At 42.4% G+C, this 27,629-nt stretch overlaps 1 protein-coding gene across 1 annotated transcript in view; it reads right to left on the bottom strand.

Annotated features, from left to right (window-relative positions):
- Positions 1–2,034: 2,034 nt before the first annotated feature.
- DPYS (dihydropyrimidinase) overlaps positions 2,035–27,629 on the bottom strand; it is a 93,836-nt gene continuing 68,241 nt past the window's right edge. The window contains exons 10-12 of the mRNA XM_077748222.1: positions 14,562–14,769; positions 3,874–4,004; positions 2,035–2,435 (exon numbers count right to left, since the gene is read on the bottom strand). Of these exons, the coding sequence (XP_077604348.1) occupies positions 3,888–4,004; positions 14,562–14,769 (325 nt within the window). The 3' untranslated portion in view covers positions 2,035–2,435; positions 3,874–3,887. The remainder of the gene's footprint in view (positions 2,436–3,873; positions 4,005–14,561; positions 14,770–27,629) is intronic.

Genomic DNA, 27,629 nt, shown 5'->3' with positions numbered 1-27,629 from the left:
TTTGCCTGCTTTCTCCTCTAGGATTTTGATGGCTTCCTGCCTTAGGTTTAACTCTTTCATCCGTTTTGAGTTTATTTTTGTGTACGGTGTAAGAAAGTGGTCCAGGTTCATTTTTCTGCATGTGTCATGTCCAGTTTTCCTAGTACCACTTGCTGAAGATACTGTCTTTATTCCATTGGGTATTCTTTCCTGCTTTGTCCAAAGATTAGTTGGCCATATGTGTGTGGGTTCATTTCTGGGTTCTCTATTCTGTTCCATTGATCTGATGTCTGTTTTTGTGCCAATTTTTTATATGTTTTAATAAACTCATATTTTAATTTAAAAAATGGAATGCTACTCGTTCCATTTATTTTTTTGCACAGAACTTGAAAATGCATTTGTTTAGTGATAAAGGGACCTTCCTTTGTATACCAGAGGCAATCCTGAAAAACGTGGTATTAAATATTAATAGGTTGAATCATGTTTCCTTATGGCTTTATAATATTATTTAGAATTACGTTTCTACAAAAATATTCACAAGAAGTCTCATAAAAGCAACAGAGGGATCCCCACATTCATTTCAAATGACTTTGTTGACACAGAATCCTGTAGCTATTTCATTCTCCAAAAAAGGATCTATCAAACAGATAATGAATCTGTACTCTTATTTTTAAAAAATGTTTGTTTATTTTTGAGACAGAAAGCATGAGCAGGGGAGGATCAGAGAGAGAGAGGGAGACAGAGGATCAGAAGTGGGCTTGGCATTGACAGCAGAGTCCTATGTGACTCATGAACCCCAAGATCACAACCTGAGCCAAAGTCAGACGCTCAACCGACTGAGCCACCCAGGCACCTCTGTACTCTTCATTTAAAGCAAACTTACACTCAAATATTCCCATTAAGTACTAACCAGACCCAACCCTGCTTAGCTTCTGTGATCAGATGAGATTGGGTGCATTCACGGTGGTGTGGCCGTAGACTAAAATCCTCCACAAAGTTTGTCCCCAGAGTTCTCACTAACTTCATCTTTATTAATTGAGGAACCTAGCAGAAACTCCTTCACTTCCTCCTTTATTTAAAAATTAATAAGTCTGCATTGAATGCCCTTCAATTTCCAGGCACTCTCCTAGATGCTGGGAAAATGATCTGAGCAGACAGGCCCTGCCCTGAATGAGCTTTCAGTTTCCTGGAGGACAAGACACGTAAAGCAGTGACTATAGTGCATTGAAACAGGGCACTGTGACTATGTGTATGCTGGGCCCTGGTAAGGAAGAATATGATGCAACATGACCCCTCATGTTGGATCTGGAAAAACCTCTGAGAAGGGGTGATGTTTAGGCCAAAGACTGAAGGATGAGCGGGAGCTGGCTTCCAGGTGAGAAAGCAATTTAATTATTTCTTTTCAGAGGAGTCAGACATTTGATTGAGGAGTTTCCATTGTCAACCAAAGCAGAGGAGAATACTAATTACATTTTTTAAAGAATCTTTACCCTGACAAAAAAGACCTGTGATTTTTCTTCAAGTGTGGTTCACTGTCATTTTTTCTATATGTTCAAAACAAATTAGACTTGGGTAAACTGGATTCCTATCACCGTTTGTCAAAGGTGTGGGTACACTCCTGATCTAAGCTAAGTCAGGGCCAGATGAATCTGCAGTGAGAGCATAATTGCCCTGATTTTACTCCATGTTTTAAAAATTCCTCTTGACCTAGTTACTTAGGAGAAGAAATATAAGCTCAGCTTCTCTGCACACACAGATGCATCACAGGACAGACCCAGAAGTGTAGGGGAGGGAAGGTACCACAGTAGCATCTTTCAGCCATGCTGATTCTTGTTCATTCCCCCAAATCCTGCACTCATCAGTGTGATTGGATACTTTGCTTCAGACTTAATCTAAGGTACAGTATCCAACTTAATTACATGAAGTTTGTTCAGGGATCCGATATTCAGGAGTCACTGAAACACATAGGAAGTTGTGCTTCTGAATCAAAACAACCTCCCAGAGTCTCAGCCCTATAAATGAAAAGAAGATACACATGAGCCAGAAAACAGGATATAAAATGCAGACCTAAATGTTTATTAATTACAATAGGATGTAAAACCGCAGTTTGCTCTTTTTAAACAAATGTAGCCATTGAAACAACCTTAAACAAGAAAGTGGTTTTTAAAATTTCAAAGTAAGAAATCCAGTATAAGCAAGGATGGCATTTTAAAGTATCATCAATGAATTTTCACATAGACTTTCCATCACAATAATAGTCATTTATATCTTCCATCTTACACAGCAACAAAGTCACAGTGAGAAAGACAGCAATTGCTTCTGAAAGGAAATCAAAGAGGCCTTGAGCGATTATTTTTTCAAAAGGATCTTGGGGAGTTGAAATGAGGCCTGTTTCTCCATGGGCTGACAACGCTTAACAGTGATGGGAACAGCAGAATCCTTTTCTCTGATTTTACCTTTGAACAGAATAAAAGGAACTCAGTGTAACATTCTCCCTCGTAAAGAGATGCAGACCTCAAGCCTAATCCCTAAGAAATGCTATAATCAAAGTAAACATTAATCCTGCTCCTATAAATGCTGTTAATAGCATGTTTCAGCATTCAACAGAATTTCTTTCTCTTGCTAATCTTCCTCTGAATTTTTAACACAATCTTCCTGGGTTGGAAAAATAATTCCAATAGTCAGGAAATGACAAAAGATTGAAGGTTTTGGCCGTCTAGCATTGTTAAAAGACAGCACTCCGTAATAAAGAGAATATAAGCCAGAGTACACGGGACCTCATGATTCAAGTCATGAGGTTTAGGGAGGTACAGGTTGTCCTAATATAAAACTGTGCAGCTTCTAAGTGGATATGTATAAAACTAGTCCTTTGACAGTGTCCCAATTAACACAAACATCTATCCCTGTTTATCATGTCGACCCTTTGTGTAGGTCTTTTGCAGATTGCTATGTGTTGAAACATCAGAAACATCACAAATCAAAAAAAAAAAAATCTAGAGTCTAATGAAATTGCAAAGCTGGCAAAACATGCAGATTTCATGAAGTCAGTGGAAGTGGTGTTGGAGAGATGCTGGCAGAGTAGGACCAGAAAATAACTGGAAAGAAGGAAGGAAGGAAGGAAGGAAGGAAGGAAGGAAGGAAGGAAGGAAGGAAGGAAGGAAGGGAGGAGAGAAAGAAAAGAAAAAGAAGAAGGAAGGAAGAAGGAAGGAAGATAAAGGAAGGAAGGAGGAAGGAAAGAAATGGACAAGAATGATGATAACAGGTGCTTGAAAAAAAGGATGTCTTTTGACATCCAGACACACTGAAATATTTTTCTAAAATGACCATATCTACAATACTATTCCAAAAATTAAGTGTGTAATAAAGTATATCAAAGACTATCAAATAATTCTCCTGAAAAATTATACACCCAAAAGCAACGTTTGATTGGTTTTTTCATTCATTCTAGAACATTCTAGAACATAACTGCATTTATAATACGATATATTTTCTCAGATATGATCTTAATTAAATAGTTTATAAATTTGACTACAAAATCACACTCTGTTTAAGACGTGTCAGATTTCCTCACTAACAGGTCCCTCTGTATACCCCCAGTCTATTTGCCTCTTGCTCATATATGATACTTCGAGGCTTTGCTAAATACTTGAGGCCTAACATCTTAGAGAATAAATCTTGAAATAGACCAAGGCCTTCTTTAATCTGCAAGCTCAACTAACTGTTTTGCATTAAGAGGTCTTTTATCAGTCTTCCCTTGGCTAACCTGTCTTTGATTCTTTTGTCACTTTGAAGCCTTTGACCTTGACCTTGGAGTCTTCAAAAGCTTATGAAGACAGAGCTGCTGATTTCATAGCCTGTCATGCAGGAATACTTTCTCTGCCCACCCTCCCTTACCCACAGCACCCAGCTCAGCGATGGGCCTGTTTCCTGGTCCCTGCTGCACCGTCTTCTTTTGTCTCTCTAGATTTCATTGTGATGACTTCTCCCTTGTAGGGTTCCCGCTTCACAGGGGTAGGTATGCAAGTCTGAAACAGAACAGTTCATTTTTTCTTGTGGTTTATTAACTTCCTGAATTCAAAACTAAGTGCAGCTTCCTTAATGATCTGTGAGAGCAAAACTGAATCTTGCTAATTTACCTCTCATGTGCCTCTTGCCCCGTGCCCTTTCACTGACGTTCCTGGCAACCTCGAGTACCTGAGCTGTGCCCCACTCACTAATCTGTGTCCAACAGAGACCCAGGAAGCACGCTCTGATTGTTCTTTTCACTGAAACTTACATTGGAGCCTCTGTCCCATCCCCGCCCTCTTCTGGTTCTATTACCTTCCAACATTCTACCTTTCCTTCTTGTTTCAAACCTAGATATCTGTATTCCTAGACTGCTTTGCTGTGCCTCCCCCAAGACTCTGAGCATTTTCTTCCCAGTCTAGCAATTTGTGTGTGTATTTTCTCATTTTCTTCCTTGCCCCTGTGTGCAACAGGCTGTCCACACAATCTCACATCTCTAACTACACCTCCTGGGTGGCCCGCTGAAAGCAGAACCCGCCGTCTGGATTCAGCTTGAGTGAATTCAGTGCTTGCTCAGAGTTCAGAAATCTGGACTTGATAAACAAAGGCATTCACAAGAAGTAACTAAGTCACACTGTTTATAAACATGGACACAAATTCACTGGCAAGTCAAGAGGCAGCAAGCCACAGTGATTAAGGGCACGGGCTTGGAAACCAGACTGTTTGGGCACATTACCAAACACTGTATCTCAGTTGCTTCAGTTGAAGTTGGGAATAGTAACAGCACCTGCTTTTGGGGGTGATTGGGAAAGGATTAAAATAAGTAAATCATTTGGAATAATGCTTAGCATAGAATAAGCTCTTAATAAATAAGTATGTGTGTACACATAAATATGTAGACTCCCCCCCACATACACAAACAAATAACATTCCCCTTGTTTTGACCACCAAAACCAGGACACTGTGGTGATCAACAGCGTGGGCTTGGCCAGACACTCGATGCTTGAGATCTAGCTTTGCCGTATACTAGTTGTAGGAAACTATATAGGAAACTCCTCTGAGCCTACTTACTCATTTAGGAAATGGAGGCAATGAAAGCCATCTCCCAGATGCAAGGCATTTCCTTCCTTCATTCTATGGCTATTTATCGAACACACGCAGCCCCAGATATTTTGCCAGGCAAAGAGGAAAAAACAGAGACACAGAGACTTTGCCTACAGCTGTGAGGTTTGAAGTGGTGTCGGGCACACACTGAGCACTTAGGGGAGGGAGAGACCCCTGACCTCTACTGACCAGTCCCGGGTTCTGTTCCCTTTCTGTGTCTGGTTAGATGCTTTGCTGGACTTCCCCTTTGGCTCACTATCAACTCTGCCCTTTACTTCGCCCTGGATCCTGCTGTCATCTTGAGGAACATCATCATCAAGAAAGGAAGGACCAGCTTCCTATTTCTGCCACCCAGCCCCTGGACCTTGTGGTTTCCTGGAGCCAAGTAACACCTGAAGATTTACACCTACTTACTACCCCACTCGATGACTACATCCTCCCTTTCAAGGAGGTCTTCATGTTTTTTCCTCTTCTGGTTTACTTTCCAAGCCAGACCGTATGATATATCACTTAATCCTAGGGTGACCATGTAATTGAATCCAAACATGAGTAAGACTGTAAAGGGAACTAAACATAACTAATGGGCATCATCAGAACTGGCAGAACAGGGCGTCTGGATGGCTCAGTCAGTTAAGCATCCAGCTCCTGGTTTCGGCTCAGGTGATAATCACACGGTTCCTGGGTTCGAGCCCTGCATCAGGCTCTGCACTGACAGCATGGAGCCTGCTTGGGATTCTCTCTCACCCATTCTCTCTCTCTCTGCCCCTCTCTCACTTGTATGCACACTTTCCCCATCTCTCTCAAAAATAAATAAACTTAAAAAAAAAATAACTGGCTAAGAAAACTAGGATTCATGTCCATATGTTGCCTATAATCAGAAAGGTCTTTCCTTTCTCTCTCTTCTGTTAGCACAGCCCTCAGTAAAACCTGTGGCATAGTTCAATTCCATCATCAGCCTCTTCCACAGCTAAGAGCCCCTGGAGAAAGTGACCCAGGTGGGCAGATCTTTGTGACACCTGCCTTCATGCTGCCTGCCCCTCATCAGCCCCATTCCGTCTCCCTCTTCATCCAACAGTTCCTCTGTGACTTCACTGCTTGTGGTTTCCAGCTATTACTTCTTTGTCTCTCCTGGACTCCTTGGTGGCTAAAAGCAGTGATCTAGGCAGAGCCGTCACATCCGGGCATAGTCCTCCTCACTCAGGGGTGGGCTTGCTCCACAAGCTGATCCATCCCTTGGAGGATCCTCCCCTGACCCCAGCTGCAGGCTGGCAGGGAGCACGTGACTCAACAGGTGACCAGTGTCCTTCACACATCCTCCCGCCAGGGCTATGCCTTTGCCCATGCTGTCATTACCACCCTCCTTTGGCCTAAATATTGCTGATTTATCTTCTATAACTCAGCCCAGAGGGTCATCAGTCCAGGATGCTTTAGCTCTCCCTGGCACATCCACTTCCTGTTTACCATAGTTTCTGTTTACTCATCTATCCCTTGCAGCAGATTCAGGGCTGGGGTCCTGCTCTGCTTTTCCAACCGATACTCAATACACAGTTGATCAATTTCTGCCAAGGGTAAGATGGGAAGGAGATCCCCACCTGAGCTTTGTCTCCTCTTTGTGTGGGTCATCCTGGCCTCGGCTAACTCCATTTCCCTCACACTCCATTGCTGTGTTTCACCATATATCTGTTCTCTGGACTGCCCTTCCTCTTTGGCCGGCTGCCTTCTGGGGGCAGGCCTCAGCCCACCTGGGTGTCCAAGAACCACTTTCTGGTTGCTCAGTCACTGCACTAGCAGCGCCACCAGACACCTCATAGCCTTGCTGGTCATTCTGGTCACAGTGGCCACCATGTATCTCTGAGCTGACTGGTCAGGTCTAATCTGCACGTGGTCCTGCTCTGTATCTGCCTCTGAGGCTCTCAGTAGGCAGAGCACAATTTCCCGCCAGGATTGCCGTGGGACATTAACCACTCCTGCCCACGCGGCCGCCTCAGGAACAAACCAACCCTCTCTGGGGAGGCTTCGAGGCTCCACACTTCACAGCCTTCCGCTTTGATAAATGACTTGACAGAAATCAAAGACAGTTGAAGTTCTGGTCCCAAGCCTCCCAGTACTTTTCACCTTTTAATATCTTCCTATCCTTAGAGGTGGGTCACATAAACTCTTTAATGCCGGATCCACATCTTGTTCATCTTTGTACTGCCTATCGTCCCTGGCATTGTACTCGGCATAGATTTCCGAACCTCTGTAGACATTCAACTGTGACAAAACGGAGAGGTGATGGCACTCGTCCTGCAAAATCTCAAGCCATCACTGCGTTATTCAGAAGTTCAGTTGCACATGTGTTTTCTCAGTAGACCTAACCTACAACTCTTGTTACCTCTCTCTAGTGACAATGAGAAATCTCCCTCTGAAGTGTGACGTGCCCAGCCCTGACATGGCCCCCAGCATCTGGTGAGGCCAGTGCATCATGCCCATGGCTCATCCTAAGTGGTGGGGTCCAAAATAAAGTGGGCTTCATTCCCTAGGATCTCAGATGGGTACAGTGATTAACACGGACTCCGTCCTGAGTCTCCCAGCTAAAGCCCCACCTAATTCTTGGAGGACATTTATGGAAAATCTGGACAAAGAAGCAGAGGGCTCTGGATTGAACAGAGGGCAGCTGTCTGCTTCCTTGTCTCCTCCATGTTCTGATTTTCTTCCTCCCTCACCGGTCAGCTTTCTCAGACTCCTTCACTGGCTCCTCCGCTCCTCAGCCCCTGAAGGTTGGGAGCCCCAGAGCTCTATCTCAAGCCCCCTTTCTCCTCCTTGGTGGCCTCAGACTTATGGTTTTAAATCTACATGCCACGATTCCCAAATTTTAGGTCCAGCCCTGATCTCTCCCAACTTCTAGACTCCTCTGTTCAAGTGGCTAATAGACCTCATCGCAGGGAGGTGTAATAAGTGTCTCCAGCAAAACTGGAACTTCAGCACAAGGAACTCCAGGTGAAACGGAAGTAGGATTTAAGGTCTTTGAGACCAAAACACTGCTGTTATATTATGCCTGTATTCTCAGGGCCTGGGAGACTGCCTGGTGCTCAAGAAATATTTAGTAAATGAAAGGTTTCTTAACTGTAGGACTTCTTAGAACTTTTTATATAATATTGGGCAATAGAATCACCCTGAGAGTAGCATTATCTAAAATTATGTGACAGCTTCCTCAAGGTGCACGTCAAAAGACTAGCATCCTAAAGAGAGAGAGAGAGAGAGTAGTGTGAGACTAGTGTCCTGAGAACATACCTTCAGAGGGTTGAACTGGATTGTGGGATTTTTTTCCCCTCAGCCCAGGTGGGTCAGAATTCAGTGATTTCACCCACCACCAGTTCTTTCCATCCCGATGATATCACAGTCCAATAAAATGGCCTGAGGGTAAAACCATGTGATGGGCTCTCCGAGGTAATATAGGGAACACAGATGGCACCTTGTCTGGCAGGGCGCTGCTGGCTCACATTGGTAAAATTCAGTTTAGATTTACAGCATTTAATGATGACTGTCCTTGTGATGAGTTCACAGACAAAAAAGAGCACTACATCACAATGTGTGGCACTATGAATAAATATTAATCACAATCATCATTATAGCTGCATAACTGCAGAAATGCTTTTTGGTTAGCAGATCAGGGGAAACAGGAAGTTGTAAGTTGATAGAAAATGTAACTGTATTGTTTGCAGAGTTGTGTGCAGAGAGTTTCTGAACTAGGAAAACCAAGAGGAGAAGCCTGGGCCCCAGAGGAAGTTCTGATCGTATGCCAACCATGGAGACTAAGAAACTAAAATATCAATAAAGACAATAGAATTTCCAGATTCCGAACAGCAGATACTGACCCCACACTTAGCAGTCCAAATGAGCAGCAAATGAAATCCATGCCTGTCTGGTGATCACTCAGCACACATTGAAAGGAGCCCTTAAGGGGCTGTGAATCCCTAGGGCGCGAGTAACCCTTAGGTTCAGTAGAGGTGATTTATAACAGTGAAAACCTGCATTTCGAAAATAATCTATAATCCACCAGATATTTCCATTTAACCTTCAACATATCTGCTGAGCTATTTCTCAAGGACAATGGAACAAAGCTGGGCCTTCTCATTCCAGGGATGGTTCCTCTGGTAATAAGTTTGCCAGTCTGAGGGTAAGTGAACCCCATGTACAGGAGGGGAGTATAGTGGGGTGACATTCTGAGGGTGGTGGCAGGTGGCTCTGTGTGCTGGGGGGGGTGGGGAATTAACTTTCCTGATCAGTACGTTGCAGCAGTAAAGGGTAAGGAGATTGGCTTTGAAGGTAGAAAAATCTGGGTCTGAGTTCTGACACTACCACTTAGTAAGTATGTGATCTCCTTAAGTTTCAGTTTCTGGGGTGCCTGGTGGCTCAGTCAGTTATGTGTCCAACTTTTGATTTCTGTTTAGGTCATGATCTCGTGGTTTTGTGAGTTCAAGCCCTCATAGCGCAGAGCCTTCTTGGGATTCTCTCCCCTCTCCCTCTCTGTCTCTCTGCCCCTCCCTCATTCATGCTGTCTTGGCTTCTGTCAAAATAAATAAATAAACCTAAAAGAAAAAATAAGCCTCAGTTTCTTCCTTTATAAAATTGGAATACCACTGAAGGCTATAAGGATTAAACTATGCCAGGCACATAATTGCTTATCAACAAATATATACTGAATAAATGTTGAATGGTTAAAGCACAAAAAGAGAGGATTTAGAAAGTCCCTGTATACAGTGGTGTGCTGGTAAATGTTAACAACCAGTGCTGCCTTCCCTTTCTCACCGTCCCCCAAAGCCCTGATTTATAGCACTTGCCTATTTCTGGGGTGTCACTTTGAGCTTCCGAAGTGACATCACTGTAAGGGGAGTTAGGAAGAGGTACACACAAATGTCGCCCATAAGCCAAAATGAACTGACTTCAAAAGAGGTATCGCCTTTTATAATTATTATTGTTTTTTATTTCTAGGAGAGAGAGAGAGAGAGACAGCGTGAGCAAGGGAGGGTCAGAGAGAGAGGGAGTCACAGACTGAAACAGGCTCCAGGCTCTGAGCTGGCAGTCAGCATAGAGCCCGATGCGGGGCTCGAACCCGCGAACCGCGAGATCATGACCTAAGCGAAAGTCGGATGCTCAACCGACTAAGCCACCCAGGCGCCCCATTGCCTTTTATAATTATTAACAATCAATCTGAGGAAATTAGGGTACATGGCAGTTACTGACAGCCCTTCAATGATTTTCTCTGAGGTCCCACATTGAGAAAGACATTGACAAACTGTTCCTTCTGAAATGGAGAACGCTCATTTCAAGGACCAGATCAGCCACCCATTCAATTTTATCTTATCTAAAAGGCAAATTATGCTTATTGTTGCAAAGCTTTAAAAGTTTCAAAGCTTTGGCCGAACTCTGAAGCCATGCATTGCTCCGTGAAGCTATTCCTGTTTCTCTATAAAATGCAATGTGACCCTGATTTCCCAGAATAGATTGGGTTGCTTAATACTGAAAAAAGAGAAAAAGAGATGACTTAAAGAAAGTCTGTACTTCCAGATTCTGGTGAAAATAACAAGTCTAAGCACACAAAAAATTTTAGAAAAAGTAATTCATTTGAGATTCATGGGCTTTATTTTTTGGAGTATGGAATTAACAGTATGTAAGTTGATTTTGTGCTTTCAAGATGCTCTTGAGCATCTAAGTTGCTGTTACTCTGTTTCCCTTCTCCTTCATTCATCTCCCAAAACTGTCTCTTAAGTGGCTTTTTATAAAATATTGTAACATATATTGTATTATATTTATTAAATAGTTCGATGCCTCACCTTCTGATTTAAATCTTTTCCCATAAGGATCAGCTGCTTTAATGTTAAAATAAATAAAGTAACAATTCCCTAAAGCTGTCAAATTGGATAAAAATGTTGTTTCTTTCCTTTGAAATTCCTTACTGCATCTGATAACAGTGGTAGCTGAGTGGCATGATGCTGGTCAGTTTTATTAAGTAATAAAATCATGGATAAGAACGAAGCTGACAGATAATTCCACTATTTGGGATGAATCAGTGGGCAATCTTCTGGGTAAGTTGATTTAAATTTTTTCTAAGACCTCTGAAACTATAGTCTTCGTTCCTTCTATTTGCAGTTTGTTTGTTTTAATGTTTGTTTATTTTTAAGAGAAGAGACAGCATGTGAGCAGGGAAGGACCAGAGAGAGAGGGAGACAGAGGATCTGAATCAGGCTCTGAGCTGTCAGCACAGAGCCCAGTGCAGGGCTAGAATTCATGAACTGGAAGAACATGACCTGAGCCAAAGTCAGATGCTTAACCAGCTGAGCCATCCAGATGCTCCTGCAGTTTGTTTAGTTATCAAATTCTCACCAAGTACCGAGTACTGGGCATGAAAATATAAGATGGTGTCCTCCAGCCAGGTCAGCCGAGTTCTGGACCAGGCAAACACTGATGTGCTTCTACCAGCAGTGTTCTTTGGAAGTCCAGAAGGGTAAGGGACTAATTTTCTCAGGACAGATAACAAGTGAATAGGAAAAATGATGTGGGCTGTCTCTGTGTGCATTCAAACTCCTATCCTCACAAAAATACCGGACTATTTTAAATGGAAACCAAAGCAAGAGCTCGAGTAACCTAATGTGAACTTGAAAGTGGAATGCCTAACAACTCTCTTTATTAACCTTAGTGTGATGTTTTTCTTCTATAAAATTATCTTTGCTTCATGGGGAGAAAAAAATGTTTGAAATGCCTCCAGGCAACCTCCAAACCTCATTTTTTCCCATTTTATTTGATACTTTTCCCACACCACCGTTTTCCAAAATAATGCATTCACCCACGCTTTGACCTTCACAATCATTTTCTTGCTCTATGGAGGTCCCATGATACAGCGAGAATCAGAGAGGCTATATTACAAATCCTGTCTCTTACCTTTACTTACTGCTTATCACAGGGAAAGTTACTTAATCGTGCTGAGACTCAGCTTTCTATTTTGTAAAATGAGGTTGATAATACCTACCATATGACTTGTTATGCAGGTTAAGTAAAATAATGACTATAAACTGTCTAGTACGGTGCCTGGCAGATAGTAAGTGCTCAGGACAGCCCATGACAATAACGATAACAGCTATCACCTATTGTTACTGCAAAAACAATAATGCACTTGAAGTCCTTAAAAGGTTGTGACATCAGAAGAAAATAGTAAGAAACTAAGATAACTCACAAATTGAAAGTGAACTCTTGAAAAAGGAAGTTGATATGAATTTTGCCAACAAACCCTAATATGACAATTTGGGGAGGAAAATTGATGAAGCCAGTCATTTGGTGATCTCTGCTGCCTCAAAACATTTTCTCTACAAGAAGACGACTTAGGTAAAGTCAGCCATTTAAATACAGTCTATCAGGCATTCCCAATTAGTCTAAGCCTATCACCCACTTCTGTTGATTCTAGCTCCTTACGGTTCCCTAGCCGGATCCCTTTCCACTCATCCCTTGGACTACCACTACAGCTTCATGAATGAATTAGCTGCCAACAATGTCTCCAATTCAGATGATTTTTTGAGACACTGTTGTTTTCCAAATTAAATGCTGAATCATTTATCTCCCATTAACTTATTTAACTCAGTCTTTATGATTTACGGTATCATTTACTGCTCACGTATACAGTTTTTCGAGTCAGATAACCAGAGTTTATGTTCTGGCCGTGCCATATGTGAGCTGTGTGACCTGGATCAGTGTCTTAATTTCTAAAGTTTATTTCCTAATCTTTCAAATGGGGGAAAATAATACTTCCTTCCCTCACAAAGTTATTACAGGGAAAGAACCCATGCCCAGACTTGCACTCATGTAGCATCAGTAAATATTAGTATTGCAATCTATCATACATGTGGTCAAAAGCACAGGGATTCTTATCGTCACTATCTGCCTGACACTGTCAGTGTCCATATTTACAAATTAACCCAAGCAAAGTGAACCATAATCTTAAACATTTTGACTCAAATACAGGATGTAAAGAATTATAGCACCCTGAGAATGTAAAACATTTTAGAGTGCTTGTTTACTTACTTAATCAAAGCTTTAGGAAGTGTTAAAAGAAAAACATAAAGCAAAACAGGATGAATCTTGTCTAAGGGACTCTGAGAATCCACAGGTAAAAATTTCTCACAAGGCATAAGATGAAAAATCAAGCAGACTACAAGATCCAAACTAATGCATTGAAAAACACCCAGAGAGCTTTGGAAAAATAGAAATATATTTTAAAATGGAAAGAAGAGAGAGAAGCCTTCAAATGACACCTAGTGAATAAAATTCAGAAAGGCAGCCTTGGACGATTTCAGCCGTCCAGCCACGGTTTATGGTCCCCACGTGGGACTGAGGGCACAGGTTGCCTCCCCGCCACCCCAAATCTAGCAATTTACACACGGTTTTCATCTGAAAATTTCTGACATGTTAGTGTATTTAGTAAAATGAATTTTTAAAACAGTATAAACAAAGGTATAAAGACTCAAGATACATTAAGAACAAATACTTCTTTTATAATAACAGATTTATTATTAAAGACTTAGGACTTAGGGAAACTTGGTTATAGATTTGGTCATCAAAAGAGGAAAACAAAGAGACAGAACTAACATTTGACCTGGACTATGTGCCTTATATTTAAGACTCTTGTTTCAGTCTTACAATTAGTTAAGGAGGAAATGTTGTCATTTTCTAGATCAGGCAACTGAGCAGAAAGATGAGAGATCTTGCTGTTGGCCACATAGCTAAGAAATAAGGTAGAATTCATATTTAGATCTACCTGAACTCAACACTCCACCACTGCTCTCATGGCCATTACAATGAACCTTCATACATTCAACTATATAGAGTGTAATTTTTTTGAGGCACCATTCATTGCTAAGCTCTGAACTCCACCTCCAAGCTATGGGCCACACCTCCCATAGCTGCTCCCAGCCAATGACAGCATGTCATGTAGCTGGTTGAAAGAAGACTTGGCTCAAGGGCTGCCCAAGGCCTTGCTCAACCTGTCTTAGATCGGATGGTAGATGGGGATGCTTCTATTCCTTTTTCTTAGTCCTTCACCGGAGTCAGACTTGAATCGCAGTCTGAAGGCTCTCCCAACCTTTTCTGGCTCCCTCCAATCTTCTCACATAGGTGTTTCTCCTGAGAAAAACATGAGTACCTGCTTTCTGGAGGACGCTGACTACCCCCATTGCCAAAAGTCCCCAGAAACCCTAAATCCACCTGGGGAAACCTGACTTGGTCCATGAGGAGACCCTCAGTAGATACACCTATCTTCAAGGGAAAATGCATTCATCCAATGATGATTCTTTCTTTGAAAACTGGAACTTAGCTGGAACCTCTTCTCTCAATCCTGACTCCTGAGAATGTGACATACCGGGTGTATGTGACAACACTAAAACAACATCCAGGAACAGGTGACAGTTCAGCCCCGGGTAAGAATCCGTTTCTGCACAACTCACCTGGTCCCGCTGCTTGATCCGTTTGTAAACATACTCAGCAAATGGTTCACGAGGAATAAACTTTCCATCTCCTGCCGTGGCACTGAGAACTCCAGCTTCGTACACCACTTTGCCTCTGGAAATGGTCACAAGGGGCACCCCGTGGCAGACCATGCCCTCGAAGATATTGAAGTTAACAGCCTGATGATGAGTTTTTGCCGAAATAGTCCTGTTTGTAAAAACAAAGACCCTCCAGATCATCACCAGCTCATCTGACAAATATAAAATATTCAAAGAATGACTTTAGAAGAAAATTTAGCAACTCTATTAAGCTGTATTAAGCTTTATCATTCGGACAAGTGACTTCGAGAATAGAACATAGCATTAACATTTCATTACGAAGTAATTACATTTTCTGAGAGGAAAACCCAATACATCACTTCTTATGGTGATTAATGAGGATGAAGTGGGTGAAGGGATGGCATTGTCTCTCACATAAAGATTTTTAAATTAATTTTTACAACACACATGAGTCCGATGATCACACTGACCCGGTACCCACCCAGCTTTACAGAATTTTAACTTTTGGTGAACGCATCTGAGGCTTCTTCATTCCCACTCCCCCCAATCCCGTCCCTGTCTCTCCTTTCCCAGAGGGAATCAGAAGTTCGTAGTTGTCAAATTGAACTTGGTCGTTATCAAGGAAAATTGTATCTGGAATTTTTCCTCCCTTCTTTGCGGCAAAAGTTGAAAAATTTGAAGATAATAAAAATAACAAAGCATGTTACAATATAATCACTTAGCAGGATCTATGTCATCTATTTGCATATTCATCATTATTCTCAGTAGTTTATTAATACTTTCAATCTTATACGGTATGATCAATGACTTCCAGGCTGGATACTTGAAAATGTTGAGTGTCTTCTTCCCTAAATCTCATTTGGTGGAAAGGGGCGGCGGGGTGTGTGTGTGTGTGATCTGGCACAGCAATAAATAACACGAGCATCATCTGAATTCTGGTAGAAGTTTCTACAAGCACTCTCAAGATGGACTGAGAGAAGTACTTTGCTAAAATCCCCAAGGCTGGGTCAAACCTAGTCTGGAAAGGTGGAGCTGGGGGATTCAGAGTTTTGTGTGCTGTCATTCTAGAAATGAACGAGATGGTGTTGACCTGGATCTTGGGTCCAGAACCCTACACCCAACTGCCTACTTTGGTTTCCAATCCTAATGTGTCCAAATAGAATTCTTGATTTTCAAGGCCTCCCATAACACTCCCACTCAAGTTTGCTCCTCCCTTGAGTGTCTCAACTCAGTAAATGATACTGCTTTCTGCCTTTCCTCCTCCCTCAACCTATCATTGAGCCTCTTGGTTCTACCTCCCAAAATAAATTAAAAAATCCCAAACCTGCCCACTTTGGTAGCTCTCCATTGTTCCCACCCAAGTCCATGCCACCATCATGTCTCATCTGGACGACCCCAACACCTCCTACTGTCCTCTTTGTTTCCCGGGTTACCTTCATACACTCCTCACCACTGTCCACAAAGAGGGGCCTTAAGAACCAACTTATTGATATAAAGAAAAGTTGAAAAGGTCACAATAAATAAGAGGTAAATACGAATACAGTAACAATAATTTCAAACGCAAAGGAAGAGGGATGGTCATATAGTGATGTCACTAAAATAGGAAAACAAATAAAATATTTAAAGGGTTACTAAGGATAGGATGAGTTATGATGAGTTATGAGTTGGTGATGAAAGATAGAAACTCAAAATAAATCTAAGGAACAATATAAAGGAGCTTCAAACCTGCAGGTTAAAGTGAGTTTTTATGACCATCACAGTCTCTTCGCGATGCTTCCGTAGTCTGGGCTGTGGCTTTCCTACATATCACAGGTTTCACTGATGGCAGAAGCTCTCGGGCTTGTTTTGTAAAATGTTACCTTAACATGGCTGGACAGATGCATTAGTAAGGCTGCTAAGTGGAGAATGTAAAATGCATACAAATTCATGCTGAAATGGTTACTGAAATACAAGAACAGGAGGCAAAAAAGGGCAAGCCCTAAATCATAAAAGTCTATTTTCCTGATGGGAAGTTAAAAATTACTGATGCTCTTAGGGAAATAATCTAACAGAAGAAATAAGCTCTATACACAAGGACTGTCATTACAGTACTGCCTACACTATTCAAAATCTGAAGCATAATATTTTTCTAATCTATCCAGTGGAGTATTGGGCATCTATGAAAGACTACAATTAAGAATATGATAAGGAAGCAAAGAAAATGATAATTACATAATAATAAGTGGAAAAAGCAAAGAAAATTATAATTATGCAATAACAAATGGAAAAATGTTATACAATGTATGTATATCATGTCTACAAAGAAAATACATATGCAGGTAGATAAATACAAAAGGAAATACACAAAGTAAAGTGTTTTGTGGGCTGGGAATAAATGAATATGCAAAAAAAAAGAAACAAATATGAAAGCAAAAGGTCTGTGACAGTAAAATGTCAAATCAGATCTCTCTGCCTCAGCCAAATAAAGGTCATGACCTTGACTTTCTCAGCCTCGGGGTTATAAGAGAAAGAAGACAATTAGGCAACATCTAAGTGATTCTTTATAAGGCATTATGTAAATGAGGTCCAATTAACACAAAATGTAAATTCTAGGCAGTATCACCAGCAGCAAAAAGAATGTGCTTCCACTTTTACATCCGAAGGTGTCTGACAGGGTGTCACTCCTCACCCAACTCTTGCCTTCCAGCCAGAGCTGCGATTCTCCAGTCTTTTAGGAACTTTCACACTTATGTATCTTGATGCATGCCATTCTCTTCACTCTGATTACCCTCCTCCCTGCTCACATCTGTTCCTCTTCCTTCCCTAAGACTCCACTCAAGAAGCCTAGTGCCATGTCAATGATATCTCAATAAAGCAAGGAGGGGAGGAGTGGGTTGGCAAAGGATCTTGGCCATTAGAAGCTGACCCCGATGATCCCTGGGAAAGCTGAACCCCTTTCCTCTGTGGTTTAGTGCTGTTTGAATGCTAAATGATCTAATGATCTCTTGACAAGTCCCTCTCTTCCTACCTAGTGCACAGTTTAAGATTGGGTCTAAGTTGTTTCACCCCCAGCACACAGTAGGTGCTTAATAAATACATGAAATGACCAAGAAGAATCGCACAATTTTCCTTCTGTATGTTTTATTTCCTGCCTCCACTAGCCTCTAGGACATGACTGTGTTTTGGAAATAGAGCACTAAATTAAATGAGGTGGAAACATCTAATTTCAGAATTTCATGTATACTTAACATTTCTGGTGAGCTGTACAAGTTCATTAGCAACACATAAATAAAATGCATAAAGTAAACTGTTATAATTATCATTGTTAATTGCATCTTATCAAGTTGTATGAATCACTAGTCTTTCACACCTAGCAATATTTAGCAACACCAATATTACCAACAGTAATAAGCGCACAGGTAACTTATTATCACCCCATGTCCTGTGGATCCTGCTGGATTAGAGCTGTGTGAGTGCTTGCCCAAGGGCCACTCAGTTCGATAATGAATGAATCTCTGACAAGAGAGAATAACATTCACTTGAGAATCCTGGTATATTTGTACCGTTGCCATAAGAAGGTTAAAAAAATTGTGGTCCATTTCAATATTTAATTGTTTTAGAGAAAAAGTAGAATTCAATATCATCAGAAGATTTATCAAATTATTACATGTATTTAAAATCTATTCCCTACCAGTGCAGTATGGAGAACATGGTCCACTAATGGAATGAACACAAGTTCCAAGTCAGACAATTGCCTTTGTTAGGATACCTGTTGTTCCTTTGAACACGCTCCCTCAAAGGCAGAGACCTTCCATTAAGGCAAAAGCCAAGAACATGACTTCCCGGCCTCCTCTGCAGGTGGGGCCCAGTTATGGGATCTAGCCTTCTCCAATATGGCACCCTGGCACCTGACTTTGCATGTGAGCCGGTGACTCAGGACGCAGGCGTCTCAGGAATCCATGTTGGCGAGGGTGGAGATGGATAAATCCTGCTTTGGGGACCAGCTGTGACAGAAGTGTAGCAGTAGGGTCCAACCTTGCTTTATTGCAGCCACCACGGGAACTGTGCCCAGGGGCAGCACGGTGGCTCTCCATTGCCCTATGGGAGGTCTAGGGCATTGGTCCTGGCTGTATAGCCTCTTCGCCTGGTCGTCTGGTCCTTCTGGAGATTCTCTGAGCCACTAGGTGTCCTTTAATACATTCCCTTTTTATTTAACTATCTAGAGTAGATTTCTCTTGGTTGCTGTAAGAACTTCACCAGATACATCCTTTCCTTTCAATATTTGCAGTGTTATCTCTGGGACTTTTAGAAAAATCTTTTGTGATGATCTCAAAAGTATAAAACTGAGGCCTTTCTTGAGCATGAAGCCTGAGTCCCAGTGCCCTTCAGGTCTTGCCCCTATAACAGGTCCTGAGCAGAGGTGAGCATTAAGCGCGGTCTCTTCAAGTCTCTGTCTCAGGCCACTGCCACACAGGACACAGGAGCAGACCCACTCTTCTCAGAACTTCATGGAAAAATAATGAAATATTCCCTAGATTTTCATAAGTTGCTCAGAGGGGCTCCCACGGATGCAGCCCAGGCCCAGGAGCGAAGGACAAAGTCAGACTCATTTAGCCTCCCCTGAAGAGCGGGTGGGCCTCATGTCACCTGGTGAGCTGGCCGTGCATGGAACACAGAGAGACCATTTGGGAAGAAAGCAAGAATGCATGTACCCAGACTGTGACTAAAAGAGAGATTGAGTCAATGTACTCATATGTCACCGTTGTAAGGTTTGGCCACGCTGTGAGATACATTGGAGTAGGCGTCATGGAACTTTGTGGTGCAGGGTAGCAAGCACTGTAGTTTTGTCCCTTGGCTTTCATTCTCCCTTCCCCTGGTCTCTCTCCCCCATTGGAGATAATTTGGTAAGACAGGTATGGTGCCCTGTTCTTACCTAACTAAGAGATGGGCGATTGCCTTTTGTTTCCTAGCAAACTGAGTCATTGGCAGAGTGACAAAAAAACATTACAAGTGATTGGTGGGTGCATTTTTTAATGCAAACCACTTCATGCTACAGGCTGCCCAGGGCTGCCGGGGGCACCTCCGTTCCAAAGCCCGCAGTATTGACTGTTCCTTTGGTCTATAAGCTCCTCATAGCCTTCCCACAGAGTGTGCCTTTGCTTCAGGGAGAGCAAGTTGGCTACTATGATTTGCAGCCAAAGATCCCAACTGATGAAGACTTTGTCCCTTGGAGAGTAATTCCCCTAACGAAGAGCCCACAGATATCTCTGAGGCAAAGTCCAAAAGTTCTGTGTTTCAAAAGGAACCTAGAAGCTATGTTCAACCAAATGTGTCTATAGAACAGAAGCAGATGTGGGGCGATGCTCTGATTCCATTTGTAAGCAAAACCGAAGAGCTGCAAGATTTATCATCAAATATATTTTCAAATTTAACGATATGCAAGGTAGCTCAGGAGAGTCACATTTATAAGAAATCTCTTCTCTCTAATTACTAATTGGATGGCTCGGCTGTTGGCCTGTCTGGGAGGAGACAGGGAGGACAGGACTGATTAAAGCCTTCCCAGCAGGCAAGGGAGGCTGGGGTTCCTGGGCCTTTGCCTCTTCATTAGCAGATTCACAGGAAGGGTGTTCTCAGTGGTCACTCTGCCCCGAGGGAAAAGCTGCTCTTTGTCAAGCTCCCTTTGAGCCTGTATCAAAGGGCATGTCTCTCTGCAGAGGGGTGTCAAGGTTGTCTTACTGAGTCCCAATTATACACATCTGCAAGGCGCAAGCCGACAGGGAAGCAGAAGCCCTGAAGATAACATTAAGCTATTTTCCAACTTAGTCAATAACTTTGATACCATTCACATCACAGCTGCGGAAAAACATTCTGTCCCTTTGCAAATAGCTTTCTCTCAAAGAGCTGCGCGCTCTTATAGATGAGAAAATCACTGAAGCAAAGCCTGCAGGAGACTGCAACCCTGCCGATGTGCATTCAGAGAGAACGCCGTGGAGAGGAAGAGAATTTCTGAGACCCCAGAGAAATGACTTGTTTAGGTATTTTGTTACATTGTCTCCAACTCAGCAGCTCTGTCCGTGGCCCAACTCAGCGGCTCTGTCCGTGGCGAGTGCATTCTTATCAGGTTGCCATGAGAGCCCAAAAATTTTTTAAAAACCTCATCAAGTTGCTTAGCGGCTTCTTTAAAAATACACCTCATCTCTCTACATTGTGTTATATGACACCTTATATATCACATGAAAGAATGATCATCATTAAATCTCAACACTGTGAAGTAGGTGCTATTATTACTCTCATGCAATTAAGTGAAGAAGATGAGGTGCAAAAAGGTTTATATAATTCACCCCACATTGCACAGGTAATGTAGGTCAAGTGAGATAAGAGGCTGGGGTCTTAGCCTCTTGACCGTATTGTCCTTGAAAGCTTTATGGGAGCCACCTGGACAGCAGGCAATCAACGAAAGCATTTTTTCATCAACCAGAAAACAAACAAGCAGCAACTTGTTCCATACATCCTGATGTCTCTTAGTTTGTTTTCCATTTAGCAGCTAGGGACTGAGGATGCTATTAAAAAAGTTCTTAAACCAAAATTGGCCGGTCATTCTCCATGTGATCACGATAGAAGACATTTTTTTTTCACATGTGTTCCAACTGTCTATTTCAAACTACCTCTTCTGTCAATTTCTTGGACCTGACAAGTTATATAAATGGGTGGAAATGCTAAATGGTGCTACCTCAAGTACATTGTCATTATTAAGCAAAATTGCTGCTCAATGCACCCATCAATCTTCCACCCTCTATTCAGACTTTTCCACCTGCCTCCCACAGGAGAGAAAATGGGAATTGCTTCAGCCACGTTATTAAATCTAAATTGGACAATAACTTGGAACTCTATTGGTGCTCAATGGATGACAAGACATTTAATGCAGGTTCATAAAAATGCTGCCCAACATTGACTTAAAGAAATAAACGGATCAGGAAACCCTGCTATTTTGTCCTTGAAGTTATATCGTATAGGTCATGAGTGGTGGTATGGATTGTGGTTAGAGAAACTGAATGTGGACACTAGAAAGTTGACCTTGGAAGTACGTACCACATCTTTCAACTCCCATGTCTCACACAATACTGAACAAATAGAAGGCATTTTATATACATATTTGTCTATCTGAAAGTAACTTATGAGTAGATTTCTAGAGTATTACTTAACATAAATATTTCATGTCCTTTACACTAGTTTTCAGAAAGTGGGTAACTAAAAATAATTTAGTGTCTTAAAGGAACAGGAACTGAATGTGAATCAGCAAAAGCTAGCATGATTCTAGGATGTATGTCCCATGAATATTAAACAGATAAGTGCTTATAGGTGAGATATGATTATAAGCTTTCGCAAGGCGAGGCCGTTGGCCTAACATATTGGTCAGAGTTAAAAATAACTTTCCGGGGTGGTGTGTGGACCTGGTCTTGTAATTACATTGTCCCCATGCTGGGAAGTTGCCTTGCCCTTAGCTGACGACATTGTTTGACAGACTATCTATGGGCACAACCTGGGCAGAAACAAGATGTCTGTTTTCTACACAGGAATACACTGGCTACAATTCACACAATATCCTTCTTGAAAAGTCAGAGTAGGCCAGGTGCTTATGATGTGCAGCAGTAAGGCTCTATTTTAGGGAGAGAAAGGAATGCCTGAAATATAAAGGGAAGACAGCTGAGTTCTCTAAAGCGATGGAAAAGAGAAGGCTGGGGAACAGAGATGTCTGGGGGACTTCTAAACTTACTCTTTTTTTTTTTTTTTGAAAGGAAGATGACCTATTTTCCCTCCAGCCCCGCCAAGGGGAATAAAAAGAGGTAGTAAGCATAAACACTGGAAGATGAAATATAAAGTTTGACACTGGAAAATCACTGCCTGACAACGGAGGGTGAGGTATGTTCGAGAAGGAGCAGGGCACAGGCTGCGGCCAGGTGAGAACACCATGAAGGCAGACTGCCACAGACCTGTGTGATACCCTGGCAAGAGTCAGAGAGCATCTTAGCTGTGCAATCCGGAGAAGGGAGGCCTGGCCTCCAGAATTTCCGGGAAGGTGATGAGGTGAGCGTATAATGTTGCATGATTCTATTCCTGAGTCTTTTCAATTAGGGGCTCTCAGAAATGCCACGCTTGTCAAACACATGTTCTCACAATAACCGTAACAGATACGGTTGGCCTTTTTACTCAGTGATAGACATGGAAAACATCATTTCATTTAATCCTCACAGTAAGCCTATGATATTGACATATTATTATTACCCCTGTTTTATAGATAAGAAAAACTGAGTGTGGAAGAGGTTACAATGCTTATGACCCAGCCAGCAGGTGGCCAAGGCAGATCCTGAACTTAGGTCTGTAGAGTAAGAAGGCTTCCCATTAATGATGAAAAGCAGCTCATTTTAATCACAGTGCAGGGTCTACAAGCTCTTTTGGAAGTGGCCTGAAACATAGTCAATAACTATGTGAAGAGCATAGGACCAGCACTATGCTTATCTATTCCTGCTGTGGCCAGCAGGTTTTACCTAACCCTAACAGCTCAAGACAATCACTCACTTTTGAATTGATGGAGCCACGTATGATCCAATTGTCTAAATGGAATTTCTTTAGAATGTTCTAGACTTGAATGGTATTCAGTTGTCAATAACAAAGTCATCCTTTCCATCCTTTCTTGATTCACTGTCTAAAGACTGTGCTGTGGAAAACTATGGGCCAAGAACCAGGGAGGTACCAAAGTCCTCCTCAGTTGTCCATGTGTGAACTGGAGGTCCAGAACGTCCACGAGAAGGTTATCAGTGTTCAGTGAGAAGAGTCTTAATCTCCAAAATCTGAATCAGGGGTTGGAAAATTACAGCTTGCAGGTCAAATCAGACTCACGGCCTGTTTTTGTAAGTAAAGTTTTATTGGAACACAGCCATGTTCATTCATCTGTGTATTACCTATGGCTGCTTTTGGACTACAATGGCAGAGTTGAATAGCAGCAACAGAGACCCTCTGGCTCATAAAGCTAAAACATTTGCTCTGTGGCCCTTTATAAAAGGAGTTGGCTAATCCCTGCTCTAAATGCCTCCAGTGACAATGATGACAACAACAATAACAACAAAACACCAGGCCTTTGAGAGATTTACAAGACCTAAAACCTTGGAATGGGAGACAGCCACAAAAAGAAAAGGATGAAAGGCCAGTAGAGAGAGAGAGAGAAAAAAGGAAAGGCAAAAAATAAAAACAAATAAATAATAAAAAGAGTGCAAAGGAAGACAAGAAAGGTGACCCAAGAGTTGTGGGGAAGAGCGACACCAGTGACCGTCCCAGCAAGTTCCATGTTTCATCACTGCATTGAGCATCTGCTGTATTCCAGGTACTTAGACGCGCACTGCCTCACTTAAATTCTCAACGACCCACGCATTATCCCTGTTGACCAGATGAGGAAATGGAGAGTGAGAGGTGAGGAACTTGACTGAGAAATGGTGGTGAGGCGAGAAATAAAGCCAAAATAAAACCTCACCAAAATAAAAGTGGTGAGGCCAGTGGGGAACAGGCCAGGCTGATCCCCACTCCTCTCTCTCTCCCACACCCCAGGCCATCAGTGACCACTCCCCTGCTCACAGGAGGAAAGCACTACGTTTCCTCACTCATTAAAATTTATCGAACACTTGGAATTTTAATAGACATCATCTGCCTTCCATCTGGGCAAGAACGCGGCGGCAGCTAATCATCCAGGTCAGCCATGGTGCAGGCCAGCAATCTGTCGACCCTCCGAGAACAGAGGGCCTCAGTGTCTCTGTCAGAGTGAGAAGCACAGCCCCAGAGTCCCAATGGGCTTGTACAGTTCAAACGTAACCCAACCCAAAAGGCACCTGTTTTCTAGGAAGCACTATCAGGTCACAGAGGCGGGCTCCAGGGCTAATGTCATCACTACGATGTCACCTCTATCCCCTCCAGCAGGCAAGACGCTCAGAACGCAAGGTGGTGATGACACAGGGATGCTGGGGCGACACAGCCAGTGACACGGACCCAGCCCAACACCCAGCACGCCTGCCGGCAAACTGGGTCATTAAGGAGGCAGGGGCCACTGGCACCCAGGGGGCGCCTGCCCAGCTCTCTGCCGCTGCAGGCCCAGCCAAACCCGCTGACTTGAGCACACTGGGGTAATAACTGCTAACACACCCAGGGTGCCTGTTTGTCAGATGAGGAAATTGAAGCAAACCAAGGTCAGGCAACTCGGCCCAGGTGACTCTGTCATCCAGTGGAGATGCCAGATTTTGAACCCAGGAGGTCTGACTCCAGAGACCAAGACTCACCTCTATGCCACAGAGCCCCTTCCTTCCCTGCCCTCTCAGGAGCCTGTGGCTTTGCAGTGCTTAAGGGATTGGACATGAGTCAACCAGGCTTGCTCTGAATCCCATCTCTGCCCCTTCCAGCTGTGGGATGCAACCTCAGCGTCTTCACTTTGAAACAGATACCCGCACTGAAAACGGCACCGATGCCTCAAAGGGCGGGGGGTGGAACTGAGGCAGAAACCACTGTGCGGCTTGAATTATCTGCAGGCCCTTCTCCCGGTGTGAGGCGGCATCATGTCTGCTCCTGCCTGGGTCTTCTGGATCTTCTTTCAACAGCTCGGACTCCTGGGCCAGCGTGTGTCCAGTCCTGTGACCACAGGCAGGCCTGCGCACCCCCTACCGAGGGCAGAGGGGACAAGAACAAGCGCCGGCTTCGCTCCGTCCTCCCTGCAGGGCCCAGCTTGTACTGCGGCTCCAGCTCCTCATTGCTCTTCCTGCTTCACCCCATCGTGCCCTCGCGACAGCCTGCCCTCTGGACTTCCGGCTCTAGCAGCAGACACAATGCAGCAGCCTGGAGACACTGTCCAACCAGCTCCTATAACTGTGGAGGGTCCAATTATACATACATACACGTACGTGTATGTGCATGTGCATGTATGTCCATATCTATCTGCATATCCATGTGTGTATGTGCATATACGCACACTTACATATGCTTATATACATATATGTGCATATGCGTGTCTATATAAGTATCTGTATATCTATCTCTACGTGGTTCTGCTCCTCTGACTGATGTACCTTGGGTGGGTTACCTCTGGGATAGTTTCTTGCCAGGATCTCTTTTCCTTTTTGCTATCCAAAAGCATTCACCTTTGACATTTTCATCAGCTCTTCTTACATTTACTAATGGCACCTTGGTGGCTAGGAGCCACGGCCAAGGCAGCTCTTTTGACTGTGATGATGATAAATAATAACATTCATTTGCAGCTTCTATTTACTGCATGCTTATAGGTCAAACCATAGGCTAGCATCTTTTCATAGATTATTCCATTTAATCTTCCTTACTACCCTGCAGAAGCAAGCTGTGTTTAATAGCTATGTTATAAATGAAGAAATTGAGGCTCAGGAAAGCTGACTAACTCACATAACATCATAAGTAAGAGTCCAGTACTAAGTGCTTAACCACCGTACATTGCCTTCCACTGTAAGAGATCCATCCAGGACACAGGCCTTGAATGAAACCCACATTTATATGAAATCTTACACCATCTTCTTCTGGAAATATTAAAGCACTTTGAAAGGAAAACACAATGTGAAGTAGGATGGTTAGGGATAAAAACAGAACAGAAAAACTGTATGAAAGAATATGGTACCAGACACTTGAGTGGGTAGTTGAATATATATCTATACATGAGATTATACTCAGCAGCATAAATTTATATGCAAAATGCTTCCCCCAAAATAGGTAACCAATGAATGAATCAATTTAAGGAATCCGTCATGTTTTCTTTTAGACTCTGTGTACAATTAATTCTCACAGGTGCCAGAAAACAACAAATGAGTCATGTGAGGACTCAGAGGTGCCATATTTTTAGGAACTAAAAATGCTCTCATATGAAAAACAAAACAACAGTCAGGGTCTTTTATCATGTTGCTGAAAGCCATGTTCAGTCATTAAGCTCTTCTTGTCTCTGGTTTCTCACTTAAATAAATGAGGTAAGAATCGTTAATTAGGCTTACAGTGTTACCATATAGAAAGTTAGGTTCTAAGAAATGAGTTTCATAAGCCCAGAACTGTGAGGCCACTGTTTCAAAGTTCTGACCTACCAACTATCTACAGTTCTATTCACTCTGGCTTGAGGCAAAAAAGAAGTGAAAGTGAAGAAGTCATCGTGGTGGAACAATGCAGAAAATTCCTTTCCATCTTTGTGTTTCTCTTATATTCATCCATTTAACATAAATTTGTTGATTACCTACATACCAACTGATTACCATTGATGACCAACATATATCTGTTGATTATCAATTTATTGATTGATTCCATGCCAGGTCCTGGTCTAGGCCCTGGGGATGCAGCAGGGAAGAACACAGACAGAAATCTTTACCCGAATGAAGCTGTCACACTCCTTGCCTATTTCTGAATTTGCAAGGACCTGCTTGTTATAAACGTGATTCTAACATATGAACAAAGTCAACTTTTTAGTAACAATAATACACACACGCGCGCGCGCGCGCACACGCACACAGTGCTTTACAGTTTCTATGAAACACCTGCACATAGCGACAGCATTTATTCCTCCAAAGAACTTTGGGGAGTTTGCAAGAAATATGACAGACCATTTAAATAAAGAGACAAATAATATAATGTTACCAAAAGAAAAATGAACAAAGGGCATGAACAGATATTTCTTTGTAAGAAAAAAAAGCACAATGACTAATACACATGGAAAAGCATTCAACTTTCCTAGTGCTCAAAAATATGCAATTTGTAGCTGAAAGGTAATAATTTTTACTTGCAAAAATAACAAGAAGCAAAGGGAATAAAAGATTGTATCAGAGCTGATGAGGAACTGTGAGATGGTAACTACCTATGCAGAGAGCCCTTAAAAGCACATACACTTTGATACAGTAATTCTGCTTTCAGTAATCTGTCCAATAGAAATAATCCCAACTCTAGATTTAAAATAGCAGAAAAATAAAAGTAAAAACTGTGAAAGTTATTCAA

This window comes from Crocuta crocuta, unplaced genomic scaffold, assembly GCF_008692635.1.
Source record: "Crocuta crocuta isolate KB4526 unplaced genomic scaffold, BGI_CrCroc_1.0 scaffold39, whole genome shotgun sequence".
In the NCBI taxonomy this organism is placed as follows: Eukaryota; Metazoa; Chordata; class Mammalia; order Carnivora; family Hyaenidae; genus Crocuta; species Crocuta crocuta.
This window is presented reverse-complemented; position numbering and strand designations above follow the sequence as displayed.